General features: G+C 43.8%; 1 protein-coding gene across 9 annotated transcripts in view; it reads right to left on the minus strand.

Annotated features, from left to right (window-relative positions):
• ASTN2 (astrotactin 2) overlaps window positions 1-24,930 on the minus strand; it is a 915,666-nt gene that overhangs the window by 192,541 nt on the left and 698,195 nt on the right. For 6 of the 9 annotated variants that reach the window (XM_084993997.1, XM_021074505.2, XM_084993987.1 and 3 more), the window contains one exon: window positions 12,404-12,669. In XM_084993997.1, coding sequence (XP_084850123.1) covers window positions 12,404-12,669 — 266 coding nt within the window. Of the gene's footprint in view, window positions 1-2,768; window positions 6,284-12,403; window positions 12,670-24,930 lie in introns of those variants that run through there. The other 3 variants (XM_084994017.1, XM_084994008.1, XM_084994022.1) reach the window with 2 other exon arrangements.

Consider the following 24,930-nt stretch of genomic DNA (forward strand, 5'->3'; position numbering starts at 1 on the left):
TTTGGATCTTATCTAGATCTCCATTTGAACAAACAAATTGGTACCAAAAATATAAAACAGTTTGGCAAACATGAACAATGACTAGACATTTGATGGCATAGGGGAATTGTTACTTTGGAGAATAAGGCAATGACACTATATTTTTTGAGACCTTACATTTTAGCAATATAATACCTTTAACATTTACATATAAAATTATATAGCATTTGAAGTGAGAGAACAGGTTGGGGATAAGTTGATTATTATAGGTCCTCAGTACATGGAAGTTCATTATACTAAGTTTCTCTATCTTTGTGTATGTTATACTTTTCTACACTAAACTGATTTAGGTGTGGGTAGCAGAAGATCCAGGAATCCAACAATGCTTTCCAAAATGGGAAGGTTTGGAGAGGAGTCCAAAGGAGAAAAGAAATGTGTGGTCCAGGGAGAAGTCAATTCTTTGCGCATTTCTCTTCCTCTCAGGACTTAAATTTATTTATGGTGTAGAACACTTCTGCTCAGAAATGCTAGGAATGACGTGACTCTGTTGACCAGAGAAGGCTCTGTACAAATCAACTGACTGTATAATGATACAAACTCACGCAGTTTTCAACCATATCTGTCTAGTGAATCGTGAGGCACATCTGGAACAACTTTTTTTCTCTTCTCATATTAGAGAGAAATAGACACTGAAAAAGAGAGTTGAATTGTTTGTGAATTCTCCCTGGGCCCTTAGCATCACTGCTGACTGAATTTGCCTAATGACCCAAGAAGAGCCCCTGTGAATAGCACTAAACTCCAACAGGAATGGGGACTACAGCTTGCTCTGTGCCTGCAAGCCCAGCGCTGCCCTGGCTGCTTTGCATGACCCCCTCAGATAAATGATAGTTGTGTGATGGGGTAAGTGGTTATGGGATTGCTGGAAAAGGGATTCCAGACTCACGACATCTGTTAGCCCTGTGAGGCTTCAGAGAGTGGTATCTGCCCTTTCTGAATCTCAGTTTCCTAATTGGTAAAATGAAGATAAATTTTGCTACCTTCATAGGCCTATAAAGAGGATTAAGGAAGATAGCATATGTGAAAGTGTCATGCAAGCATGTCAATGCAAGAATGTTCCTCATTCACTCTTCATTCATTTATTCTCATTAAAATATATATTTATTCCAGCCATATGAAAAGAATGAAATAATGCCATTTGTAGCAACATGGGTAGACCTAGAGATTACCATACTAAATGAAGTAAGCCAGACAAAGACAAATATCATGTATCACTTATATGTGGAATCTAAAAAAAAAAAAAATACAAAAAGAAATTGACTTATATACCAAGCAGAAACAGACCCACAGACAGAGAAAACAAACTTATGGTTACCAAAGGAGAAAGGGTGGGGGAGAGATAAATTAGGAGTTTGGGGATTAGCATAGACACACTACTATATATAAACTAGGTAAACAACAAGGACCTACTTATAGCATAGGGAACTACACTCAATATTTTATAGTGGCCTACAAGGGAAGAGAATCTGAAAAGATATAACACACATGTATATGTACATGTAAAACTGAATCACTTTGCTTTACATCTGAAACTAACACAACTTTGTGTATCATCTATACTTCAATTAATACACATAAATTTTTAAAAATTAAAATTAAAAAAGGGAGTTCCCATTGTGGCTCAATGGGTTATTAACCTGACTAGTATCCATGAGAATGCAGGTTCAATCCCTGGCCTTGCTCAGTATTCAGCTTAGCCATGAGCCATGGTGTAGGTCACAGACACGGCTTGGATCCTATGTTGCTGTGACTCTGGCATAGGCCAGCAGCTACAACTCTGATTAGACCCCTAGCCTGGGAACTTCCCTATGCTGCAGGTGCAGCCCTAAAAAAGCAAAAAGCAAAACAAACATAAAATGGATAAATAAAGCCAAGCCACAACACACACACATGCGCGCGCATGCGCGCGCGCAAACACACACACACACACACACACACACACACACACAGAATTTCTACTGTGAGTAAGGCATTATACTAGAAGCTCTGGTACAATGCAGAACAAATGTGTGTCCAGACCCTGGTCTCCTATGCAGTTTACCTCCTAATGTATAGGAAAATATTTTGACTCCATATCATGACAAATATTCTAGAAGTGGGGAAAACAGAATGCTTAGGATTGCTGAGCAAGCTGTTAGTAGGAATGCTCAAACACAGGCTCTACAGCATTTGCAAGCTGTGATAGAAAGGAATTGAGACGTAGACCAGGATTGGTCTAGATGCCTTTGTTCCTGAGTTTACCTGCTCTTTCCTCTTTGATGGCACTGTTATCATCATAAAATAAGAAAATGTGGAGGAGAAGACACAAGACATTAACCAAACAATTAGAAAACATACATAAAAGCATAATTAGAAACTATAACAAATGCTATGAAAGAAAGATAAGAGGACTCAAGAAAGTAAGTGGACAAACAAACAGAGGGACTCTTATGTAGAAGCCTCAGCAACCTGGTGGGTGAACAGCAGTTGACTCTGGAAGGAAGAAAGGGGGGAAGGATAAAACAAGTTCCAAGCAGAAGGAATAGTGTGTGCGAATGCTCCTTGGCTTGACAAAGCATAGTGACTCACACCCAGAAAGCAAGAGGGTGCAGGCACAGATGAGCTTTAAGAAGTTAGAAGGGCCGGTCCAAGCAGCCCGTTACAGGCCACGGTGAGTCCATTGATCTGAGTCTAAGAGCCACTGGAAGCCAGTTAAGGGTTTTCATTGGAAAAGTGATGTGACCAAGTTTTCATTTTGAATATATCACTGTGGTGATCAGGAAGAAAATGAATTAGAGGGAGTGAGGGTCCTTGTTAGCCAGTTAGAAGGCTCCTACAACAGTATAGGCAAGACTTGGACCAAGATGGGTAAAAATGGACATATTTGAGAAATTCCTAAGAAGAAAAACCTATAGGATTTGTTAACGAGTTATAGTTTGGGGGAGATGAGTGCCGGAGGAAGGACAAAGAGTTAATGAAGGATTATCTCATTGGTTTTCAGATGACAAGAACTGAGATGGAAAACACCATCAAAAGAAAGGCAAAGTCATGTGTGGCAAATGAGGTGTGTGCCATGGTTACAAAGGAAGAGAAGCCACTATACGTTTCCTGAATGGAGGGAGCCAACCCCGGAATGAAAAGGGATGAATCCATGTAGACAGCAGGAGTGGTCTATTCTTTCAAATGTTTTGGCTATTGAGTAAAGTAAATGAAGTCACAGTAGCTAGAGAAGGTAATATTAGGCAATGATGGTGTCATTACTACACATTAGACTTCCATATGTTCTACTTTGCTTAAACGTTGACAGGAAGTAGCTGGGAAAGAGAGAGGGTATATGGCACAGTGAGAGAAAGCAGAAGAGCTCAGATGAAGCCCTGACTCCATCACTTCCTCGTTACAGGATCTTGGGACAAGTCATCAAACTTCTCTGAGCCTCTGTTTTCCCAAGGCAAAAAGAAAGGTAATAATAGTATCCACTGTGTGGGGTTGATGAGAGGATTCAGTGAACTAAGGACACCAAGGGCTTGAGCTGAGCTCCCGGCACAAAGTGCTCAGTAAATGGTGGTTCTTAAAAACCATCCTGCAATTCTCTTTTTCGTTACATTTGCTTAACTGAATTCAATGTGCCATGGGGAGGAAAAAAACAAGTTCTATACTCTGACATGCAAAAATATGTGCATCTGCTAAGTCTGTATGTTTTGCACATCTTACTGAATCTGGTTGTTCTCTGGTCCCGGGAAAAAGCGATGTTTTCCAATTTTGCAAGTAGGCAAGCCAAGCATTAAGTTCCTCTTTTGTAATTGACCATGAGTGTGTTGAGTAATACGTGGATTATATCCCCGTCTTTCCTTTGATCTTCCCTCTTGCCAAGAACTGCCTGACAGCTTGGTTCCTGGCCAGTTCACCTCCTTCTTCTAATGCACCAATGAAGAGGAAGTGGCCCACAATAGCAGGGGAGATTTACTCCAGATTATAAGTACTTGACTTTCTTAATCCTTAAGCAAGGAATTCCCTGAAGGAATCTGAGAATGAGAAGGATGTATGAACCATGGTTTTGGATAGTGGTTCTCAAGCTCAGTGTGCACTAATCACGTGGGAAGCTTGTAAAAAAGAAGAGTCTCAGCCTCACCTGTCTAGAGAAACAGAATCAGCAGAAGGAAGCCAGGAATCTGTGTTTAAAAAAAAAAATATATTCTTCCCCAATCCTCAACCTAAGTGATCCCGACTGACTCTGTGACATCCTGATCTGAAAGTCTCCACACTTCACTAGGCACTCCTGACCTCTTATTCTGTTACTCCCCTCTTTGCCTTTTAATAAACTACAGTAAATTATTTATATTACTAATTCTGATTAAACTGTTTACTTTTTGTCTCCCACATACTCTCCAGGAGAAACTGTCTCCTGATATATCCCAAAAGCTCAGAACAGAGACTGGCCCATAGAAGACCCCTAATACATATTTGTTAAAATTATCTGAATGGAGTCCCCACCCTTCCCAGACATCCCATATATGGACTTTTGCAAGGGACACCCCAAATGGCCCTCCCCGAGTTCTCTAACATTTGGGTCAAAAACATTTAGGAAATTTGAGGACGCCCTATCTTTATCCAAGAAAAAAATTACAATAATATATAATGTTGCATACACTTTCTGGGGATGGTGATCCAATGACCCCTTAAAATCAGGGACCTGCAGACCTGAAATCAATAACCCTTTGCCGTAAAACCAGCCCTGGGTCCTGCAATTCACCCTTGAGCTGTTGTTGATGTAGTTCTTATCCTAAAATTCCCATCAAGTTACATCTTTCCCTTCACCCCAAATCTTGGGGAACTGCCTCAGTTTCCATGGTACCCACATCCCTCAGCACAGCCTTGGAGGTGGCCCACAACCCAGTCTTCCGCATATCACTTCTCCTCCAGCTTTTCCTCAAATTTGTCAGGCCTGTCATAAGAATGACTGACTAGACACATACATTTTGGAAAGAGACTTCCTGGGTTTGACTTCTGACCCCACAAGTCACTAGCTCTGTGATGTCACTAGCTCTTATTTACCTAAGTCCTCAGATTTTTTTATTTTATTTTAAATGGGCATAATGGTGCACTTCAAACATGCCGGGGGGCAGAGAGAGAGAACACATATGAATGCATGTAAAGCCTTTTTTAGATGCCAGGCATGTGGTTGGGTTTTATTCTCCTATTCCCTATGTTTGGTGCAGGGTATTTGATATAAATTTCCTTCCTCTTCTTTTCCAATATACCCTAGTCTAGACCAAGGTTTGTCAAACTTCTTTTGACAAAGGACAAGAGTAAATATTTTTGGCTTTGCGTGGCCTACCATCTGTGGCAACTGCGCTACAGCCATTGTGGCAGGCAAGCAGACATGGATGATAGGTAGACAAATGAGTGTGGCTGCGTTTCATAAACTTTATTTATAAAAGCAGATGGCAAGCTGGATTTCACCCAGAGGCCAGAGTAGGAAAACTCTGGCCTAGATTAGCTACAGAATCTTACAGACTTGGGCTCAAGCTTTTCTGAGCCTCGGTCTCCTCATCTATTAAATAAAGATGACGATAATATTTCCCCTATACATTCTTGGATGATTCAATGAGAAAAAGCGTGTGAAGCCCTTGGCAGAGTTTTTGGCATATAATGGACCTAGAGTACATAAGATTATCTTCATCATCAATAGACAGGCCCCATGATATTCCTCTCTCTGCCCATATCCACTTTCCCTGCTCCAAGAACCTTCTCCAGGTTCGCCCTCCCCTCTCCCCTGAGGAGAGTTCCTTTCTCCCTCTTTTCTAACACAGCTGGAATGTCTACTGCATTGTTTGGAAATAAATCACGCATTAAAGTAGCATATGCAAACAATTACAGTTACTTATGTGGCTCTCCTGCCTCATCCACTAGACGGTGAGCTCCTTGAAGGCACAATCTGTGTCCCATTCCCCCCATAGCATCGTTCCTAGCCCAGTCTCTGCACACACTAAGCGCCCAGTGCAAGTTGGTGGTGACGATGGTGCCCTGGCCATGGTGATGTCAGTTAGCATAATGGTGTTGGTTGCAGCAGTGGGCATGGTTGTGGTGGTAGTCACGGTGGGGGGTGGTCTTGGCTGTTAATTTCTTTTCAAAGAGCAGTCACTTGGAATTCTCCTCTTAGTTTGAGCCAAGAAGTGTAAATAGAGCAACAAGTCTTTCTGGCAGAGAGAGTGGATCTGGGGGAAGGTCAGAAAAACCACAACAAGACCAAAATTATACATGGCTCTTCCTAGGACAGCATGGAAAGAAGAAAAATGCATTATTAGAATTCAGGGGGCTGGAACACTAGAAAAAAAAATATCATCCAGATCTACAGAATATTTTACAGTCTTTAAAGCACTAGCAACCGTCTCTTAGCTTTTCTACAGCAGAGCCCTGTGGGGAAAGTTATCAATACCCACTTCATAGATAAGGGCACTGAGTCTCAGACAGACAAAAGACAGTTCTGAGAAGCTATGCCTGACTACTTCAAAATCAGACTTGGCTGTGTGCCCTAGAACAACTCATTTCTGTCTCTGGGTCTCAGTATTTGTAAAATAAAGAGCTCGATATATAAAATAAAGAGGGCATGATTTTACTGTCCAACTCTGCTCGTAAATGCCATTATTGGGTTGGAGCACAAGATATCTGCACCTTTCTCTCCCCAATATTAATTTAAGCAGTGGACCTGTTAATATCTTTGGATGCAAAATAAATTGCAGGTCACAAGGTGCCTTTTCCAACCTCAAAATATTTCCCTAATTTTCAGGGTAGAACTTAGATCTGCCCCTATCATAGTGCCCAAGGGGACTGTGGACAAAGTTAGCACTACTTCTCATCATGGAGATAGAGAAACAGAGACCAGAGCAGTAAAAGCATTCATGCGCAAGGCCAAATAACAATCATGGACAGAACCTAGTTCAGATGCCAGGTGTCCCGGTTCTCTAGCTCTTCCGAAGAAAACTCCCAACCCCCAAATGGATAGGGGTAGATACTGAATGCCTACTTTACAAGTGAGTAACATATATGGTAAGCCAGATAGTCAATGGCAGAGGCGGGATTCAAATCCCGCTCAGCCTAGCTCTTCACCACGACACGCTTCTGTCTGCCCCATTTGGAACCAACTCTTCACCAACCCAAAGGCTAAGTTAACAGCCCTACAAAGTCTCATACATTTAAGCACTAGTTGTGCTTAGCGAAGCTCTGTGGCTTTGGGCTGTGGAAGGATCATTTAACAGGTGGAGGGAGACGATGAATGTATTAATCAAACTCTTCAACACTAAGACTAATTTTTCCTGCTTCGCTTGTTCAAAACCACAGCATAAAGGGTTATGAAGGGCTCCTTTCCAGCTGAGGCAGGAGGCAGCACCCTCTCCCATGCATTCAGGGAGATGGACCACCAAAAGAGCTGGGCCCCTAGGCTATTTAGAGAACACCCTGGCCCTAGTCCAGAATCAGAGACCAGAACTGCCCCACAAACTCCAGGCAGGTTGTACCCCCTCTCTGATGCTTCCTGACCATCCAATGAGACTCAAGAGTTGACTCAGCAACTCAGACCATGCAGAGAGACAGGCATCCTCACAGAGAAGAATGGCTCTATTCACTTTGGAAGGTCTATAGAAGGAAATCCTTTTGTGGAATTTCACCTATGATTTTCCTTTCCTATAAAGTACGAGTCCCAGTGATGTTTATAAGAAGAGAACATGCTCCTGAAACCCCCTCCATTTGTGATCTGCCCTTATGGGTTAACCAGTGGCCTCTGCCATGCAAGATACAGATCCTACTCTAAATATCATGTCCCTAGCACTTTGGGCATTTGCAAAGTTACTGAGTTACTGAGTACTACTTAGAAGGCGAAGCACCAAAGGAAGCATAGAAAAGAAAGAAGTCACCTTAGACAAACCTTATTTTTATCATTACCATAGAAAACATAAGCCTGTTACATGCTATATGCCAGGTGCTATGTATTCATTGTCATTTGATCCCCATGAAGCAGGGATTGAAGGATCACACTTTATAGTCATGGAAACTGAGATTTGGAGAGGTTATTGAGTACCAGGAAGGACTAGAGGATTGAGGCAGGATCCAAACCCTGCCGGAGGGGAACACAGAGCTTGCACTCTCTGATTCCACTTAGACAAAGTCTCTTGTAGGAGACCCAGAAAGAAAAACTCACCCAAACTCTCTGCTTTTTGAGGTGGGGAAAGAGAGGCGCAGGAAGGAGAAAGGACTTGCTCCAGCCTTGCTAGGACTCAGTGTCAGAGCCCAGGCCAAAGCCTTTTTGTGTTTTTATCCAGGTGGCCTCTGCCTCTGGCTGCAAAGGAAGGCAGAGAGATGGAGAACCTTAGGAAGAGTGATGGAGGTTTGGGGAGAGGTAGAGGAACAAACAGTAGCCAAAATGAAAGTGACTGCTTCCTTGTCACACCAGCCTCACTTGGTGACCACGTCTCCCTCCTCCGGGGTCATTTCCAGACCTGCGGGGGCCTGTCCTACCCACTCCTACCATAGTCTGGCTCCCTTGAAAAGGCTTAATGCATGGCAGCTTCTAGGCCACTATGAAACTCTAAACAGGCCTGTCATGGGGGGTGGGGGAGAGAGGAAACTGGTCAACTGGCTCTAATGGCCCCCTTGCAAGAATAACTAAGAGGACAGGAGCTTGGAGCTGCAAAGACAGCACCTACCTGCCTGCCCTAATGCCTCGATCATCCCCAAACTCCTCACCACCAGAGTCCTCACAGCTCTGCCCAGCCTGGTTGCTGTCTCTCCTCAGCACTGCCCACGGGGCTTCCCCTTGGTGCCTCAGGGAAATTGGCCACATTGATGCCTTCTTCAGGCCTCTGCAGGAGCTGGGCCTTGCACTCAGAATGCTCCCAGGCTCCTCCCTGGCCCTCAAACTCAATCCTTCACACTCACTTCAGGCACCTGACCCCCAAGAACTAATTTCTTTCCTTTTTCTTTTTCCTTTTATTTTTTTAAAGACCACACCTATGGCATATGGTAGAAGTTCCCGGGATAGGGGTTGAATAAGAACCTACACCACAGCCACGGCAACCCCGGATCAGAGCTGCATCTGCAACCTATGCTGCAGCTTATGGCAATGCTGGATCCTTAACCCACTGAGCAAGGCCAAGGATCGAACCCACATCCTCTCAGAGACAATGTCAGGTCCTTAACCCGTTGAGCCACAATGGGAACTCCCCAAGAACTAATTTCAATGTCACTCCCCTAAGGAAGCCTTCCCTGACCCCATAAAGCCCTGTCACCCCCTTTCAACCCACAGGCCTGGACCTTGCTGGGTACTTAGCAGTCTGCCTTTACTTATTTGGTGCGATTGTTTGAATAACATCTCTCTGCTCCACACGTCTGTGAATGCCATGAAGATAAAGACAAAGCTCAGTGGTGTCCGTTTGTCCTACTCTTCCCTTCTCAGGGCATGGTGTCAGACCTGACATAGAGTAGGAGCTCAAAAGTACTGAATGAATGAAGGAGGGACTCGGAGGTCCCATGAGGAGAACAGTGACATCTAGCGACCACTTGCAGAGTCTCAGGCTCCTCTGATAGCACACAAATGGGCCTCAGGAAGATGGAGTCCCCGAACTGGCTCTTTCCATGATGCTGAGGGAGGTGGTGCAGCATCCACACATGGAGGATCTGACTCCTAAGCAAAGAGGAAAGCACCCACTGCTCATCCTGCAACTGTACATGCCAGGCGCACATCACTAAAGTCCTGGGACTTAGCGAAAATCCAACCACATCACAGAGGAGGAGTATGGGGCCCAGAAAGGCAGTTGCTGGGGCAAGCTCACAGAGCATAAAAAGGGATACTCATAGCCTCACTCACCAAGTCCGGGAGAACTCAGCCCTCCACAGCTCCTGACGCGATGCTTGTTTGGTCCTCATTAAAACAACCCTGATCAGGGGACCCTTGTATTCCCTGGAAGCTTCAATGGCCTCCTCGGAGACCTCCCTGCTTCCACTCTTAGGTATCCACAGTTGACTCTCACCCAGAAACCAGAGGTGTGGAGCTGTATACTCATTTGGCTTTTTTGGTGTTTTGTTTTGTTTGTTTGTTTGTTTGTTTTTTGTCTTTTTGCTATTTCTTGGGCCGCTCCTGCGGCATATGGAGGTTCCCAGGCTAGGGGTCTAATTGGAGCTGTAGCCACCGGCCTAAACCAGAGCCATAGCAACGCGGGATCCGAGCCGCATCTGCAACCTACACCACAGCTCACGGCAACGCCAGATCGTTAACCCACTGAGCAGGGGCAGGGACCGAACCCGCAACCTCATGGTTCCTAGTCGGATTCGTTAACCACTGCGCCACGACGGGAACTCCATTTTGGTGTTTTTGATGTTGTTGGTTTGAGGACCTCTGAAGCACAGAATTAGAGTATTTGCAATGTTTGGCTCATGACTTTACCTCAGTGCTCCACCATGCATGGTTAGGCTTAATCTCTTCATCCAGTTAGTGTTAGCTAGTTTTAACACTTTCATGAACCTCTACAAAGCCAGCACCCCAAAAATCTGACCACATTCATGTAGCCAATGCTCCCTCTTGCTATCATCTTGCCGCCCCAACTCAAGTTACCATCATCCTAAATCCTATGGTTCGTCATTTCTTGGATTTCTTTTTCTAAATCGTCTAGTGCATCTGTATTTATTCTTAGAAGGTAGTGTATTTGATGCGTGTGTATCTGTTTTAACTTAAAATAGAGGAAAGGACATCATACTCTATAAAATGTCTCTTTGGGATTTCTTGTATTCATTTAACGCTATGTCTGTCCATCTCATAATAAGTGTCACTATCATCCATTCGTGCTCGCTGTAGTAAAGTATGCCATTGTATGCATATCCCACACCCAATTTCATTGCTCTTCCACTGCTGCTCATCTGGGCTGTCTCCAGAGGTCTCCTTCTGCCACACAAATCTGATCCTATCAGCCTCCTGCTAACCAGGCATCTCCATCATGTCACTGCCCTCCAGACTGGGTCCAAACTCCATGACCTAGCTTACGATATCCCAAAAGGAACCTAAATCGGGTTCTTTCTGACCCCTCCAGCTTCATCTCTGCTCTCCCTCCATCTCCTGGTCTTTGTCATGGGAAATTTCTACTGGTCTTTGTTGTCTACCTGATACTCTCCCTACCCCCTTTTTCTCATCCTCTCTTTGTCCTCTGTGAAGCCCTACCTGACCATTCACCATGCACTAGCCCTTATTCAGCCCAGAAGTATGCTCTGGGAGGGGTACACACAACCCATAGCATCCTCCTGGGCTTGGTGAGTGGTCTACCAGACTATCTTCTGTGGAGGCCCAGGGCTATCTGGGGGTTGGCAGAGGGAAGAGTAAGGACTAAGTAGAGCTCTTTCATCCGCCTTCTTCCTACTGGAGGAGTGGCATCATGTAGTCCTAGTTTTATGGATTGGAGTTCTCTGACAACTGCTTTTGGGAAAAGTGTTCCATGAACACGTGTTTGCAAACCAGGAAACCAAATCATTCATATACCTCTTCAAGCCCTGACATGCTCTAAGTGAAAGCAAGAGGAACACAAAGAGAAAAGAGAGAGATATAATTTCATGATTAAGTAGGTAGGCTCTGGAGCAAATCAACACTGAGCGAATGGCTAAACATCTTATTAGGTTTCTTTACTTGCAAAGCAGGCCTGAGAAAAAGATGGACCATATGGAATTGCTATTTTTACAAATTAAAAAAAAATAGTCAAATGTTAGAAATTCCATACACATCAACTCAGTATTTATAAGTAAATCATAGATGTGGAGGGTAGATTAAATGAGATAACCCAAGAAGAGTACTGAGACAAAGACTGCTAGGTCTGTCTCCAAATCCATATCTTTGTCCCATAGGCAAACTGACAGAATATACTTCTGTGTCTTCATTTGCAGACAGGTGTGCCCAACAGCTGAATTCTAGCCAGCAAAATAGGAGCTGAAATAATAATTTGCCATTTTCAGGTGTGGCCCATTTAACTCTCAAGTGCAATCTTCCATAGTCCTTATTCCTCCACAGCAACCATGGAAGCATCAGATTAATGGAGCACAAGATGGAATAGGCTGGGTCCCTGAACCGCCTCTCGGAGTAACGCCACCCATCAATCAAAAATATCTATTGAGGAGTCTGCATACACAAGAAATAACTGCAGTAGTACTCAGCCATTGAGATTGGAGAATATGTCGGTTATAGCAGCCAGTGTTACCAAGCTATATAGGTGCTTATCACATGGTAAGGCATCAATAAATGCTAGTATTCACCCTGAAGCGTGATGACGATGACAATCCCAACAGGGGGCCCATGAGGGCAGGAGGCAGGAGGGCTGGTATTTCGATCTGACTTAGTGGCTGTGTCAGGGGAGCTCACCTCTTTGGTGCCATTGTCCTGGATGAGAGTATAAAGTGGGACCACACGGTTGATTTCCAGCAGCACTGGCGTGGGGCTCAGCTGCTCCTTGCCTGGTCGGCGGCAAAGGTGGCAGGTGGATGGACATCGGCCTTTCTCCTCGCAGCGGATCTCCACACCTGAGATGAGCTGGTCATCTGACAGCATCTGGGCCGTCAGCAGGCCTGAGAGGTAGGTGATGAAGGGCATGGACTTGAGCTCCTTCTTGCTGCCCAACTCTGTGGTCTCTGCAGAAAGGGATAGAAGTACAGTATCATTCAAAAAGACTGACTCTTGAACCCACAAAGAAGTGGTAAGGGAGTGGTATCCACTGGAAAGGGAAGAAAAGATGATAGAGGGGTTTGTTCATGATGCTTTGGAAAGAGCAGTGACCTGAGGGTTCAGAGACCAGAATGGAATCTTGTTCTATCACTTATTTCAAATAAACCATTGCATTCTCTGGGCTTCACTTTCTCCATCTTTAAAGTCAGTAGGCTGGACTAGAGGATTCTGCAAGGACCTTGCAAGATGTAAATATTGTAGCATATTTGTCCCAGCAAGAAATTCCTTTGTCTATTGTCAATTTGTATCAATTCTACCTTTCTAAAAACTTGCTCCAGTCATGAAGTTCCATGTCATGGAGGAAGATAAGCTTTGGAGTCAAGTCCATTTCAGTTTAAACCTCAATTCTGCCTGGTAATAGCTCTGCAGCCTTGGCAAAGTCTCTGAATGTCCAAGAGTTTATAGAGATAAATTCTCTAATGTAGGGTTAATAACAACTGAAACTGTTATGACTGGAAAATGAGACAGAAAGCGATGGGCCTGTCTGGAAGAGCCATTGTTTCCCTCTTTCCATGCTCATCTGTCCCTTATTCAAATGTCTTTTCCTCATGTACATGAGTGATGCATACCCCATTCCGGGCTGTCCCTTTTCATCCATGCATCTGGTGTTTCCCACCCCTTGTGCCTTTGCTCACTCTGCCCTACTCTCCCCTTCTGCCTCTTCACATCTTTGCCACCCATTCACTGCTCCTATCCAAGGTGACCTTCTTCAGGAAGTCCTTCCTCCTTACCCCAGCCCTTCTTCTCTGGATAAGCATTTTTGCTTATAAGAAATGCTCGTTTTTGTCATCCCATTTTCTGTTGACCTCTCCAGCCACATAATCAGCTCACGGAGACCAGGGGACAGGTCTCCTACTCCTGTCCCTCAGCCTTCAGTGCCTAGCATGGTGCTGAGGATACACCTGAGACTTAATCGAAGAGAGACATTATATAACTGTGAATGGTTAGAACCATTCACAATCTAGTCTAGAGGGCCCAAAGTTCTTCTGAGTAATTCTAGAGATCCCCAAAGCCATCTCAGCAGCTGGTTGAAGAAGGCAAGAGATAAACTGAGCAAACAAGACACTAAACTTGCATCTCAGCTTTAAACAAAGCAGTTCCACTTGTATCTCTTTTATAGACTGGCCTTCCAGATCAGATCTCATAAGAACAAAGGGCTCAAAGCTTGAAGAAGCAAAGGGATTTGTACAACTCAGAGGGTTCCATTTACATCACAGATGATATGAATGGTGTCCTCGAAGTTGTGCAATGTGCAGTCTGGGTAATAAGACAGGTAGCCCTGTACCAAGGGACAAAGCTTAGTCCAGATGACAGCTTCATCCAAGTCTGGTAAAGTCAGGGCAAGCTCTTGCCTCAGTGGTAACAGGGGCCCTAGGCATTGAGGCCTGGGAGAAAGAAGAAGGTTGTCTCCTGCTTTTGCCCTCAGCTTGCAGTGACATGCAGCTGACCTGGAAATGGGTTTGCCAATTAGAAATACAAATAAATGCAGTCTTCATCCATTACTCTCTGGGCCCTCGGGCTTGGGATCTGGGCTCCACCTTTTCTGTCTGGCTGTCAGCAAATGCTTATGAGCATCAGATCAAAGGCTCTGGGGGAAGAAGACAGGCAAATTCCGGCTAACCAATCCTTCAGAGGGATTAAAGAAGGGTAGTTACTAAGATAAACAAAACAAAGCTGGGAAGGAGGCATCTCGGCAGCTGGAGGGACGGAGACAGTCATATATACAGACATGTCAGAAGACGACGACCATGACCTTTACAAGTGCAGGCCAGAGGGATCATTTTAGAGAAGAGTGACTGCCAATTTGGAAGAGAATAACTCTTCAGGAGAGAAGAGCAGGGGAGTCAGAGCCACGGGGACATTAAGGAGCAGTCAGCCCATGCTCTGACCCAGCATTCAGTAATCTATGGTCCATAGGTTAAATCCAGCCCTCTGCCTGTTTTTATAAATAAAGTTTTATTGGAACGCAGCCACCCTCATTTATTTATACACTGTATATGGCTACAATGGCAGAACTGGGTAGTTGCACAAAGACGCTACGGCCCACAAAGCCTGAAGTATTCATATCTGACCCTTTGCAGGAAATGTTTTGAAACTGCTGCTCTTGCCCTAAGTTATAGATGGGGAAACTGAGTCTCAAGAGACAGGTTACACAGGAACGTGGCAGTATGATGGGTTAGTAAAAGTTAAAACCTTACAATCAACAGATCATCAACGCACGTGGATTATGAACCTCCAGGGAGAAAAAAATAGTGAAGCATCTTTTCTCCATAAAATAGCCTTTGAAAACTACTGAAAAAGCATACCTTTCAAAAAGCTATCTGGTATAATCTTCTCATTTTAAACGAGAGGAAATTGCATCCCACAGAAGGAAAATGACTTTCCAAGGTCACATGATGAATTAGCGATCCTTTCAGCACATGACTCCAGCCTTCTGTTAACCAATTCATCACTTAAACTACTGTTATCTCATGTTTTAGAACATAGATGCCCTGCCCCTCTTAGCACCTTGTCCAAATTTAATTGGGAAAAAGATACAGCATAGTGCTGGGAGGAAGAATTTCCTCGATCAAACAAACATACATTCATAGCCATTGGGTTAAGGATCTATTTAACAACAACGTAAACTATTGATCTTTGCTCATTTGCTTTTGTCCAATAAATCTCTCTTTTTTTTTTTTTTTTCAATCTATCAGTTCAACAAGTGGGGTTAAAAGCCCACAGTCCAGGCTGAAACTTCATTCCAGGAGCACGACAGATTTCAAGCTGGATTTAAAGGCTCATTTTGCAAAAGGAGGGCACTTGAGTCCAACCCCACCGCTCATTAAGTCAGGAACCTGAGACCTAAGTGGAAAAAGGGATTTACCTCTAAAATCCCATGCGCATTTATTAACAACGATCCTTTTTGTAAGGATTCTGTCGTGCCTAAGTTATGATCTGGATGAGAGTTACAACAGAGAAGACCATTAGCCATTCCATTAATTACGCCTTTGTAGACATTACAATTACGAAAGCTAATTGCTTCTGATCCAACCTCACTTTGTGGCTCAAGTCATCTTTTCAAAAGCCAAACTCTGTATTCTCCTGCTTAAGACACTTCCATGGCATTTCACTGTTCTTAGGGTGAAGACCAAAATCCTTAACATGGCACACAGGGAATATGGGATCCAGACAACCTGCCTGCCTCTCCAGTCCGATCTCCCATCCTGTTCCTCCTTATCTCTCTGTTCTAGCTGTGCTGGCCTTTCGGCGTCTTGCATACACCCTGTGCCTTTCTCTCCCTGTCTTGGTGCACATGCTTCTCTCTGCACAGAATGCTTTCCCTATCCCACCCTCTGCCCCCGCCTTCTCCTGGCTCTAACTCCCACTCAGCCTTCTGAACTTAGTTCAACAGCCAGTTCCTCGGAAAGGCCTTCCCTGCACTCCTCTGCCACCAACCTCTCATAGGGGTTCATACTCAAGATCCTCACAGCATCCTGTTCTATCTAACACCTGCCAATGTCTCCAGACTATGAGATCCAGGAGGGCAAAGACAGTTGTTCACTTTGCTGATTCCCACATTCACTTTCCATGTGACCTGGAGCACAGCAGGCTTCCAGTGATACTTTAATAATCTATGTGCACATATATTTATATACCCTGGTCACTGTGCTATCTTATCAAAGCACTGATGGGTCTAAGGGCCAAGATGTGTGAATTTCAGGACTGACAATTAGGTGATGGCTTGCAATCAAGTGGCAAGCTCTTCCCAAAGTGGAATTAGCCGTCTCGATTGAAAGGTGACCAGATGAATAGCTGATCAATTTGCCAGTTGTTCTGACCTCCTCTAGGTTTTCACACAGGCCCTTGCCATTGAGAGGATGGGAGAGTTCAGTTAAAACAGGCTGTCTTTAACAGGCCAAGGATAAAGAGCATTTTTGAAGAGACTTATCCTCTGTTCACATTTCCCATCCCTCTGAACAATGCTTCCAAAATAGGATCATGTCTGGTTTCAAGCCCAATTCAGTTCCAATGACACTACAACCCATTCATTTGAGAACCTGCCAACTGAACTCTCTTTTTTCTCCTCCCAAATTCCTGCTGGGTATTATTTTGTTGCCACCAGAAGAAAAAAAAAAAAAAAAAAAAGCCTCAGTTGAAGTGACAACTCCTTGTTGGGAGGGCAGCCAGGGCTTTTCGGCAGGAGGTGATGGCACCGCTTGCCCTCATCCAGAAAACAAAACAAAGGCATCAGACTAAGGGCTTCTGGGAGAGCCAAAGCTGCATGAATGTTTGTTCAATATTCGGCAACAGCACAGGGCGCTGCCTCCGGAGTCAGACAGGCTTGCTTTGGCAATAGGTTTGCACTTGAAGCATTTAAAAGCTCCACAGGGACCAGAGGGGCTCAAATTAGAAACGTTAAGGGTGGGGGAAAGAGGGTGAGACTTTTATATCATAAAGAATGGCCTTTATTACAGCAATGGCCTCCCAGGAATTGCTGAAATGGGATCATTTCTTAGGCGGAGTTACTGTCTCCTGTTGGAGGAAAGCAATTGCTCTGAAGCCTGACTCAAGGACCCACACAAATATCCTTAACAAAGGGAAAGCTGAAATGCCATAGGCAAGGACTGTGCTCCTGTGCTGTGCAATCTGAACTTCTCAGCCTAACAGTCAAAACCCAGCTTGCTCAGTGTGCCCTTTATAAATAAGAGTACCAACCAGAAAGGGTCCTTGTGGGCATTAAATAAGTGCCTGGCAAAAGGGAAGCACTCAATTGATAATAGTTGTTATTGTTGTGATTGCTGTGGTGGTTTTAATTATCGCTGTGCTATTGCTGTAACAAGATATTAGGAGTTCCTGTCGTAACGAACCTGACTAGTATCCATGAGCATGAGGGTTCCATCCCTGGCATCACTTAGTGGGTTAAGGATCCAGCTTTGCCATGAGCTGTGGTGTAGGTTGCAGACCCAGCCCCTCAGATCCTGCATTGCTGTGGCCATGGTATAGGCCAGCAGCTACAGCTCTGATTCGCCCCTTAACCTGGAAACTTCCATATGCCACAGGTGCAGCCCTAAAATAATAATAATAATAATAAAGACAAAAAAGCCCCCCAAACACCTGAAATTTCTATCAAGACACCATTACAGACTACCAGTGACATTCCAAAGCCAGGCCCCTCTCTGTAGAATTTACAAAGGAGATGACTCCCAACTAGTTTCCTAACTCTAGAAACCTCAGCCAGTACAAGGAAGTAAAATGAGGTCAGAGAGCAGACAGGAAGGATTTAGGGGGGATTTGCTTTGGAGACAGCAATTACCTAATGGGTTAGAGTCCCCAACACCCCAGGTAAGACATGCATAGAACACTTCCTTCTCATCCCAAGTTTTGTGAAAAAAGGCCTCAAGAGAACCTCTTGGAGAAATTGCTACGGGTTCTCGGCAACAGGGGAGATAGCGGGTTAGGGTCTTACTCCACCTGCAAAAGATTTAGTGGCCCGTGGCAGCAGAACAGAAGGGGCTGCGTAGGGATTAGCCCCAAATCCCAGAGGTTGCCAGTGTGAACAATGCTTGAGCACTTCCCCTGGACCAGATGAAGGTCACTTAAGAGAAAGAGCTGGCTGGGATCTGTTTTGAGTCCTTCCCAGAAGGAACTATAACAGAGGTAGAGGGGTTTCTACAGTGAGGGGCTGTCTATGGGCAGCCAGAAAAACAGAAGGTTAAGGGGATCAGAAACAGACAGCCAAAGAGACACTGCATCGTGCTGGGTCTTGGGAGAGGCCCCTAGCCATGGGGGTGATGAAGCACCCCTGAAAAAGCCCCCAAGAGACCACACAGGGCAGATGCAAGGGTGCCAGGTAAGGATGCCCTTCTTAATCCTTACCACTCCTCCCTCTGCTGTGACAGTGGAGGGAGAAAATGAAAAGCCAGGTAGAGAAATAGAACACAGGCCAATCTTGCCCGCACCTCCTAACGCCTCCATTGGGGAGGGCAAGAAGATCGGACTTGTCCAGTTTAGAGATTTGATTAAAATCTTGGACTAGACATCCTAATTCCTGATATGAAACTGTGCTATCAACTTAAAATGTCTCCAACACTGTCTGGTCCATAAAAGTGATATTAGATTAGATCTGGCTTGCTAAGATTTGCATCTAGGAGCAAATCTAGGAAGATTGTCCCAGTGCATATGTTAAAAGGAACATGGGAGCCACATTACACTTTAAACGTATAGTTTATATTCATAAACTGTATTTTGATCATTCTCAGTTTACACTATCAACTGAGCCATTTACATCATCATCATTATGGTGCTTATCCCATTTTAAATTTTAGTTAAATTAATATCTGTCTCCCCAGCTAAACGGTGGGCTTCATAAGAGTAAAGACGATGGCCGGTTTTCATGACTATTTGCATCCCCAGCACAGAGTTTAATGTCTGACGTAGTAGAGACAGTCCACAGGTAAATATCTGAATGTGTAATCTGACCCTTTTCCCCTTTAATCCCTTCTATTCCTTTAACACTTATGAGACTTTAAATCTACTATCTTAATTTTATCACCATAGCCCCAAAGGCAGATAGTTTTTTTTGTTTGTTTTGTTTTTTACTTTTTAGGGCCACACCTGTGACATATGGAAGTTGTTCCCAGCCTAAGGGTCAAATTGGAGCTGCAGCTGTCAGCCTACAGCACAGCCACAGGAACACAAGATCAAGCCACATCTGCGACCTATACCACAGCACATGGCAATGCCGGATCCTTAACCCACTGAGCAGGGCCAGGGATCAAACCTGTGTCCTCATGGATGCTAGCTGGGTTTGTAACCACTGAACCACAATGGAACTCCAAAGGCAGATAGTCTTAACCTTACTTTATTAATGGACAAATAATAAGTCAGAGAGGTAAAGGAATTTGCCCAAGACCACACAGCTAATAACTAGTATAGCTTTTTGTACCTGGCTCCACTGCTCTTTTGGTTGTCTGTATTTCTCCCCGAAAATGTTTCAACAGTAGTTCTCACTCTGCTCAAGACATTCCTGCTGCAAACCATCGTTTCTGTCACCTCCAGACAATAACCCTTGGCTTCCCCACCCCTTTCAATGGGCTAAGGGATATCATGGGGTAAAAGGCATTTTTAACATCAACTGGTCAGAAATTCCATCTAATGTTTCACTCACCACCAAAAGACCCTCCAACTGCCTTTTAGATACTTCTACTAACGCGGAACTCACTACCTTTTTAGGCTTCCAGTTCCATTATGGGACAGCTCTGTTGAACCTAGACCCACTTCCCATCTAAAAACTGCAATTCTCATCCTAAGCATAAGACCCAGACCAGAGCAATCTACTTCATGCTTTTTGGATACCCTTTCTGCAGTATCAAGCCTGCCTCCTACTTGGTGGTCATGCTAAAATTAATCAACTAACTGCAGTTCAGGTAGATGAACTCTGACCTCAGGAACGGTAGGGTATTCTTGAGTGGTTTCTGGATTAAGGTATATATGTCTGAGTACGTCTGTTTGCATGAGCGAGTGTGAGTGCGTGTGCTGTGACCATGTTTGAGGGATGGGAAGGGAAACAATGGAGATTCAAAAATAAGACAGGTCAACGAGACTGCCAAATCTGAGGACAAATAATCTCCTGTTCTAACCTAATTTCCAGCTTCTTCCCTAACTATATAAGTAATACTCCCAACTACAGAAGGGCAGCAATAGCACACAGCTATAGATTTGCTTGGGCTTAAATTCCCGCTCTTCCATTTCCAGCTGGGTGATCTTGGACAAGTCATTTAATCTCCCCAAGGCTCTATGTTTTCATCTGTAAAATGTCAGTAATCTTAATACCTATAAATCTTGGATTATTTGGAAGACAAATAAGAAACAAAAACCCAATTAAGAAGGTACAAAGTCCAGGGTGTCAAGAGCATTATCAGAGGTCATTTGCATCAGAGCTTGGCCTTCAACTCAGCATCATTCATTCTTGTGCATGTCTGAATCTATAAAGTTTCCCTTGTAACCTGCTAGTGCCTCAATCACACTGTCAGGATTCTCCTTAAATGACCTGCTTCCTACCTGGTGGAACACAGTAGACAAAGGTAGAATTGGAAGCTTAAGTGCAAAGCCATTAAGTCAGACTGCCTGATTCTAAACTCTGGGCAAGTCACCTCATGTCTCCAACATTAGTTTCCTCATCTGTAAACTAATTTGAGGAAACTAAGAATTGCTCAGAGCATCAAATGAGAGATGCAGTGCCTACAATTGCATATAGTCCTTGCTATCAACTGCAAAATAGAAACTGTTGCCCTCTTTTACAGATGAGGGAACTGAGGCTCAGAGCGACAGAGTATAACCCACAAGAGGTACTTGTTTGAAGAGAAAGCAAGTAACTATCCAAGGAAGGTCATATTTTCTGGGGGAAGGGGAGAGGGACCCCTGAATAACACCCAATTGCCCAGTGGTAGCTGAGTCTTTTTTTTTCCCGAATTAGAATTATTTTGATACATATTTTTTAAGTACAAAAATACCCATGCGGTTCTGCTATATTATTTGCCCTGAAGTTAAGTAAAGGGCAGAGTGCAGAATCCCAGTGCAGCTCAGTGGCCCTGAAGTGGGTCTTCCTGCAGACTGAGGCATGCTCAGCCCCCACCATCCCCTGACTTGTCTCTCTTTTGCTGTTCTTGAAGCAGCCAGCACTGAAGCCTATCATTTACACCTGCCTCCTGAGACAGGTGGGTTGTGGCCAGTTAGGGGAAACTGAACAAAAGGCCATGTGTTATCCTCTGCTGCCCTCTAGTGCCAATTTAGTATTATTGCTATGGGGGGGCGGAAATCTGCCCTGCTTTCAGGCTGAAGAGCTATCGCTGTGGGCAAAGCAACTTGCTCAGTGCTGAGGGCAGCAGGGAGGATGGTAAAGGCTTAGCTCTGGCAGAGGGAAGCCTAATGTAATGACCACAAGGATTCTGAACAAGCATTTACTTAGAAGGCGTATCAGTGCCAGTTTGGAGCAAGGCATTGGTGGTGTGAAATTATGAATAACGACTTGTTTCAATGCTAGCGGTACTCAGGTGTAGAGATTTGGTAGAGTGTGTCATCTAGGAAGGAAGAACTATAAGGAAAGGGGAGAGATTGGAGATAAGGCAGAGGGAAGAGATATCAGATGAGGCAGGATCTTTTAAGAAGAGACATCTCCCAGGTAGCACTGGAAAGGATGTGGTCTGAAGCATTAGTCAGATGTGGGTGTGAATTTCATCTTAAAACTATGCATTCAACCAGGGCTTCTGTGGACAGCCATACAAGTTGTGTATGGCACAGCAGCAACAAGGCACGGGGATGAGTGGGGACTGAATCCTGCCTCAACTCTGCTCACCATGCTTGTGCCCCGGGACTGAATCCGAGCAGAGAACATTTTCCTAACTCATGCCAAAGGGGACTTACAGGGTAGCTAAAGCCCTGGACATGACCATGGACAAGCTATTTCTTCTCTCGGGGCCTCTGCTTCTTTATGCATACAATAAAGCTAATGTTACCCACAATAAAATTTATTGCAAGAGTTTAAGCTCATGTATGCCTGTGCCTCCAGGATAGAAAGCCCAGAATTAAATCCACGCACCTACAGCCAACTAATCTATGACAAAGGAGGCAACAATATGTAATAGAGAAAAGACAGCCCTTTAAATAAGTGTTGCTGGGAAAACTGGGACAGCCACAGGTAAAGAATGAAATTAGAATGCTTCCTACCACCATACAAAAAAAAAAAAACTAAAAATGGATTAAAGACATAAATATAAGACCAGATACTATAAAACTCTTAGAGGAAAACATAGGCCAAACACTCTCTGACATAAACCATAGCAGTATCTTCTCAGACCCACCTTCTAGAGTAATGACAATAAAAACAAAAATAAACAAATGGGACTTAATTAAACTTAAAAGTTTCTGCACAGTAAAGGAAATCCAAACAAAACAAAAAGATAACCAACAGAATGGGAGAAAATATTTGCAAATAAATTGACTGACAAGGGATTAATCACCCAAATTTATAAACACCTCCTGCAGCTCAATACCAAAAAAATGAACAACCCTATCAAAAAATGGGTAGAAGACCTAAACAGACAGTTCTCCAAAGAAGACATACAGATGGCCAAAAACACATGAAAAGATGTTCAACATCACTCATTAGTAGAGAAATGCAAATCAAAAACCTCTATGAGGTACCACCTTACACCAGCCAGAATGGCCATCATCAAAAAGTCTACAAACAATAAATGCTGGAGAGGGTGTGGAGAAAAGGGAACCCTATTAGACTGTTGGTGGGAATGTAAATGGGTGCAACCACTGTGGAAAACAGTATGGAGGTCCCTCGGGAAACTGAAATAGAATTACCATTTGATTGAGCAATCCCACTCCTGGGCATCTATCCAGAGAAAACCCTGACTCAAAAAGACACATGCACTCCTATGTTCATTGCGAAGCTCTATGCAGTAGCCAAGACATGAAAACAACCTAAATGTCCATCGACAGAGGAATGGATAAAGAAGATGTGGCACATATACACAATGGAATATTACTCAGTCATTAAAAGGAAAGAAATAATGGCATTTGTAGCAACATGGATGGACCTAGAAATTATCATGCTAAGTGAAGTCAGTCAGACAGGGAGACACCAGCATCATATGCTATCACTTACATGTGGAATCTAAAAAAGGACACAATGAACTTCTTTGCAGAACAGATACTGACTCACAGACTTTGAAAAACTTATGGTTTCCAAAGGAGACAGGTTGCGGGGTAGGGGGATGGGCTGGGGGTTTGGGATGGAAATGCTATAAAATTGGGTTGTGATGATCATTGCACAACTATAAATGTAATAAAATTCATTTAAAAATGTGTGCCCGTGCCTCTCAAGAGATTTCAGTTCTTATTATTACTAGTTTTACTATAACAACCTGCTTTTATTTTTAAGATGTGGTGGGATAAGTGCTTGGAAAAGGGAGAGGGTAGAGATGAAATTCACATTTCCTGAACTTCTATTCTTTGCCAAACACAAGACACTGTAAATCTCACTGAAGCTTCACAATAGTGCTTTGGACTAGAGAGATTACAATTTTCACAACCATATTTTACAGTTGAGGGAACGAGGTTCTGAGAGGTGACAGACTGCAGCCAAAGGCCATTAGGCACTCAGGCTCTGACTTTAAAGCCTTTTTTCTGTCTGAAGTAGCATAGAAGCATCTTTAATAGGAAGCCTGCCTTCTCCTCCCTGGGGTCCTATTCCTGCTCTTTCTTAAAAAACTCTGCTCAAAATTTATCCACTTGGGGAAGGATTCCAAAATTAGTTCCTCCTCAATGCCTTCCTCCTCCTTCCAGTAGCTTTTTAGGCTAGGGATCCAGGAGGAAATGCCCAGAAAGAATCATTCCTGGACAGGATTTAAGGAACAGGAGGCCTCTGAGTCGCTAATGGCCTGCTTTAGATGAAGACTCCCAGTTCATCTTGCTAGGACATGGCCTTAAGGCAGCAAAGCAGGCGAACAAGACACACTAGGCTACCCTGGGGCAGTGGGAGGCTGCCAGGTTCAAACATCAGGGAGGGTTAGGAGCTTTGCTGTGAAGAGTCATCAGAAGACAAACTGCCACCCTCTGGCCACTTTCCTGGGGGGCTTCAATCTTGTGGTCACACTTCCAAGTCTTCAAGTTTACTGAAATCCTAGCAACATTCAGATTACAAGATCACCTTTAAACATGTTGATGGACCCAACAATTCCATTTCTGGGTATATATTAAAAAAAAAAAAAAAAAAAAACTAACTGGAAAAGATACATGCACCTCAATGTTCGTAGCAGCATTAATTAAAACTGCCAAGACATGGAAACAACCTAACTGTCCATCAACAGATGAAGAGATAAAGATGATATATATGTGTGTGTGTATACACACACACATACACACACACTGGAATACTATTCAACCATAAAAAAGAAAGAAGTGTTGCCATTTGCAGTAACATGGGTGAATTTGGAGGGCATTATGCTAAGCGAAGTAAGTCCAAAAGAGAAAGACAAATACTGCATAATTGTCACTTAGATGTAGAACCTAAGAAATACAACAAACTAGTGAATGTAACAAAAAAAGACCCACAATAGATGTAGAGAACAAACTTGTGGTTACCAGTTGGGGGGGCAATATAAGTGGGGAGTGGG

Source organism: Sus scrofa, chromosome 1 (genome assembly GCF_054392235.1).
Source record: "Sus scrofa isolate SSC_HxYL_T2T_F1_AM1 chromosome 1, Sscrofa_HxYL_maternal_Yorkshire_Landrace_v2.0, whole genome shotgun sequence".
Lineage (NCBI taxonomy): Eukaryota > Metazoa > Chordata > Mammalia > Artiodactyla > Suidae > Sus > Sus scrofa.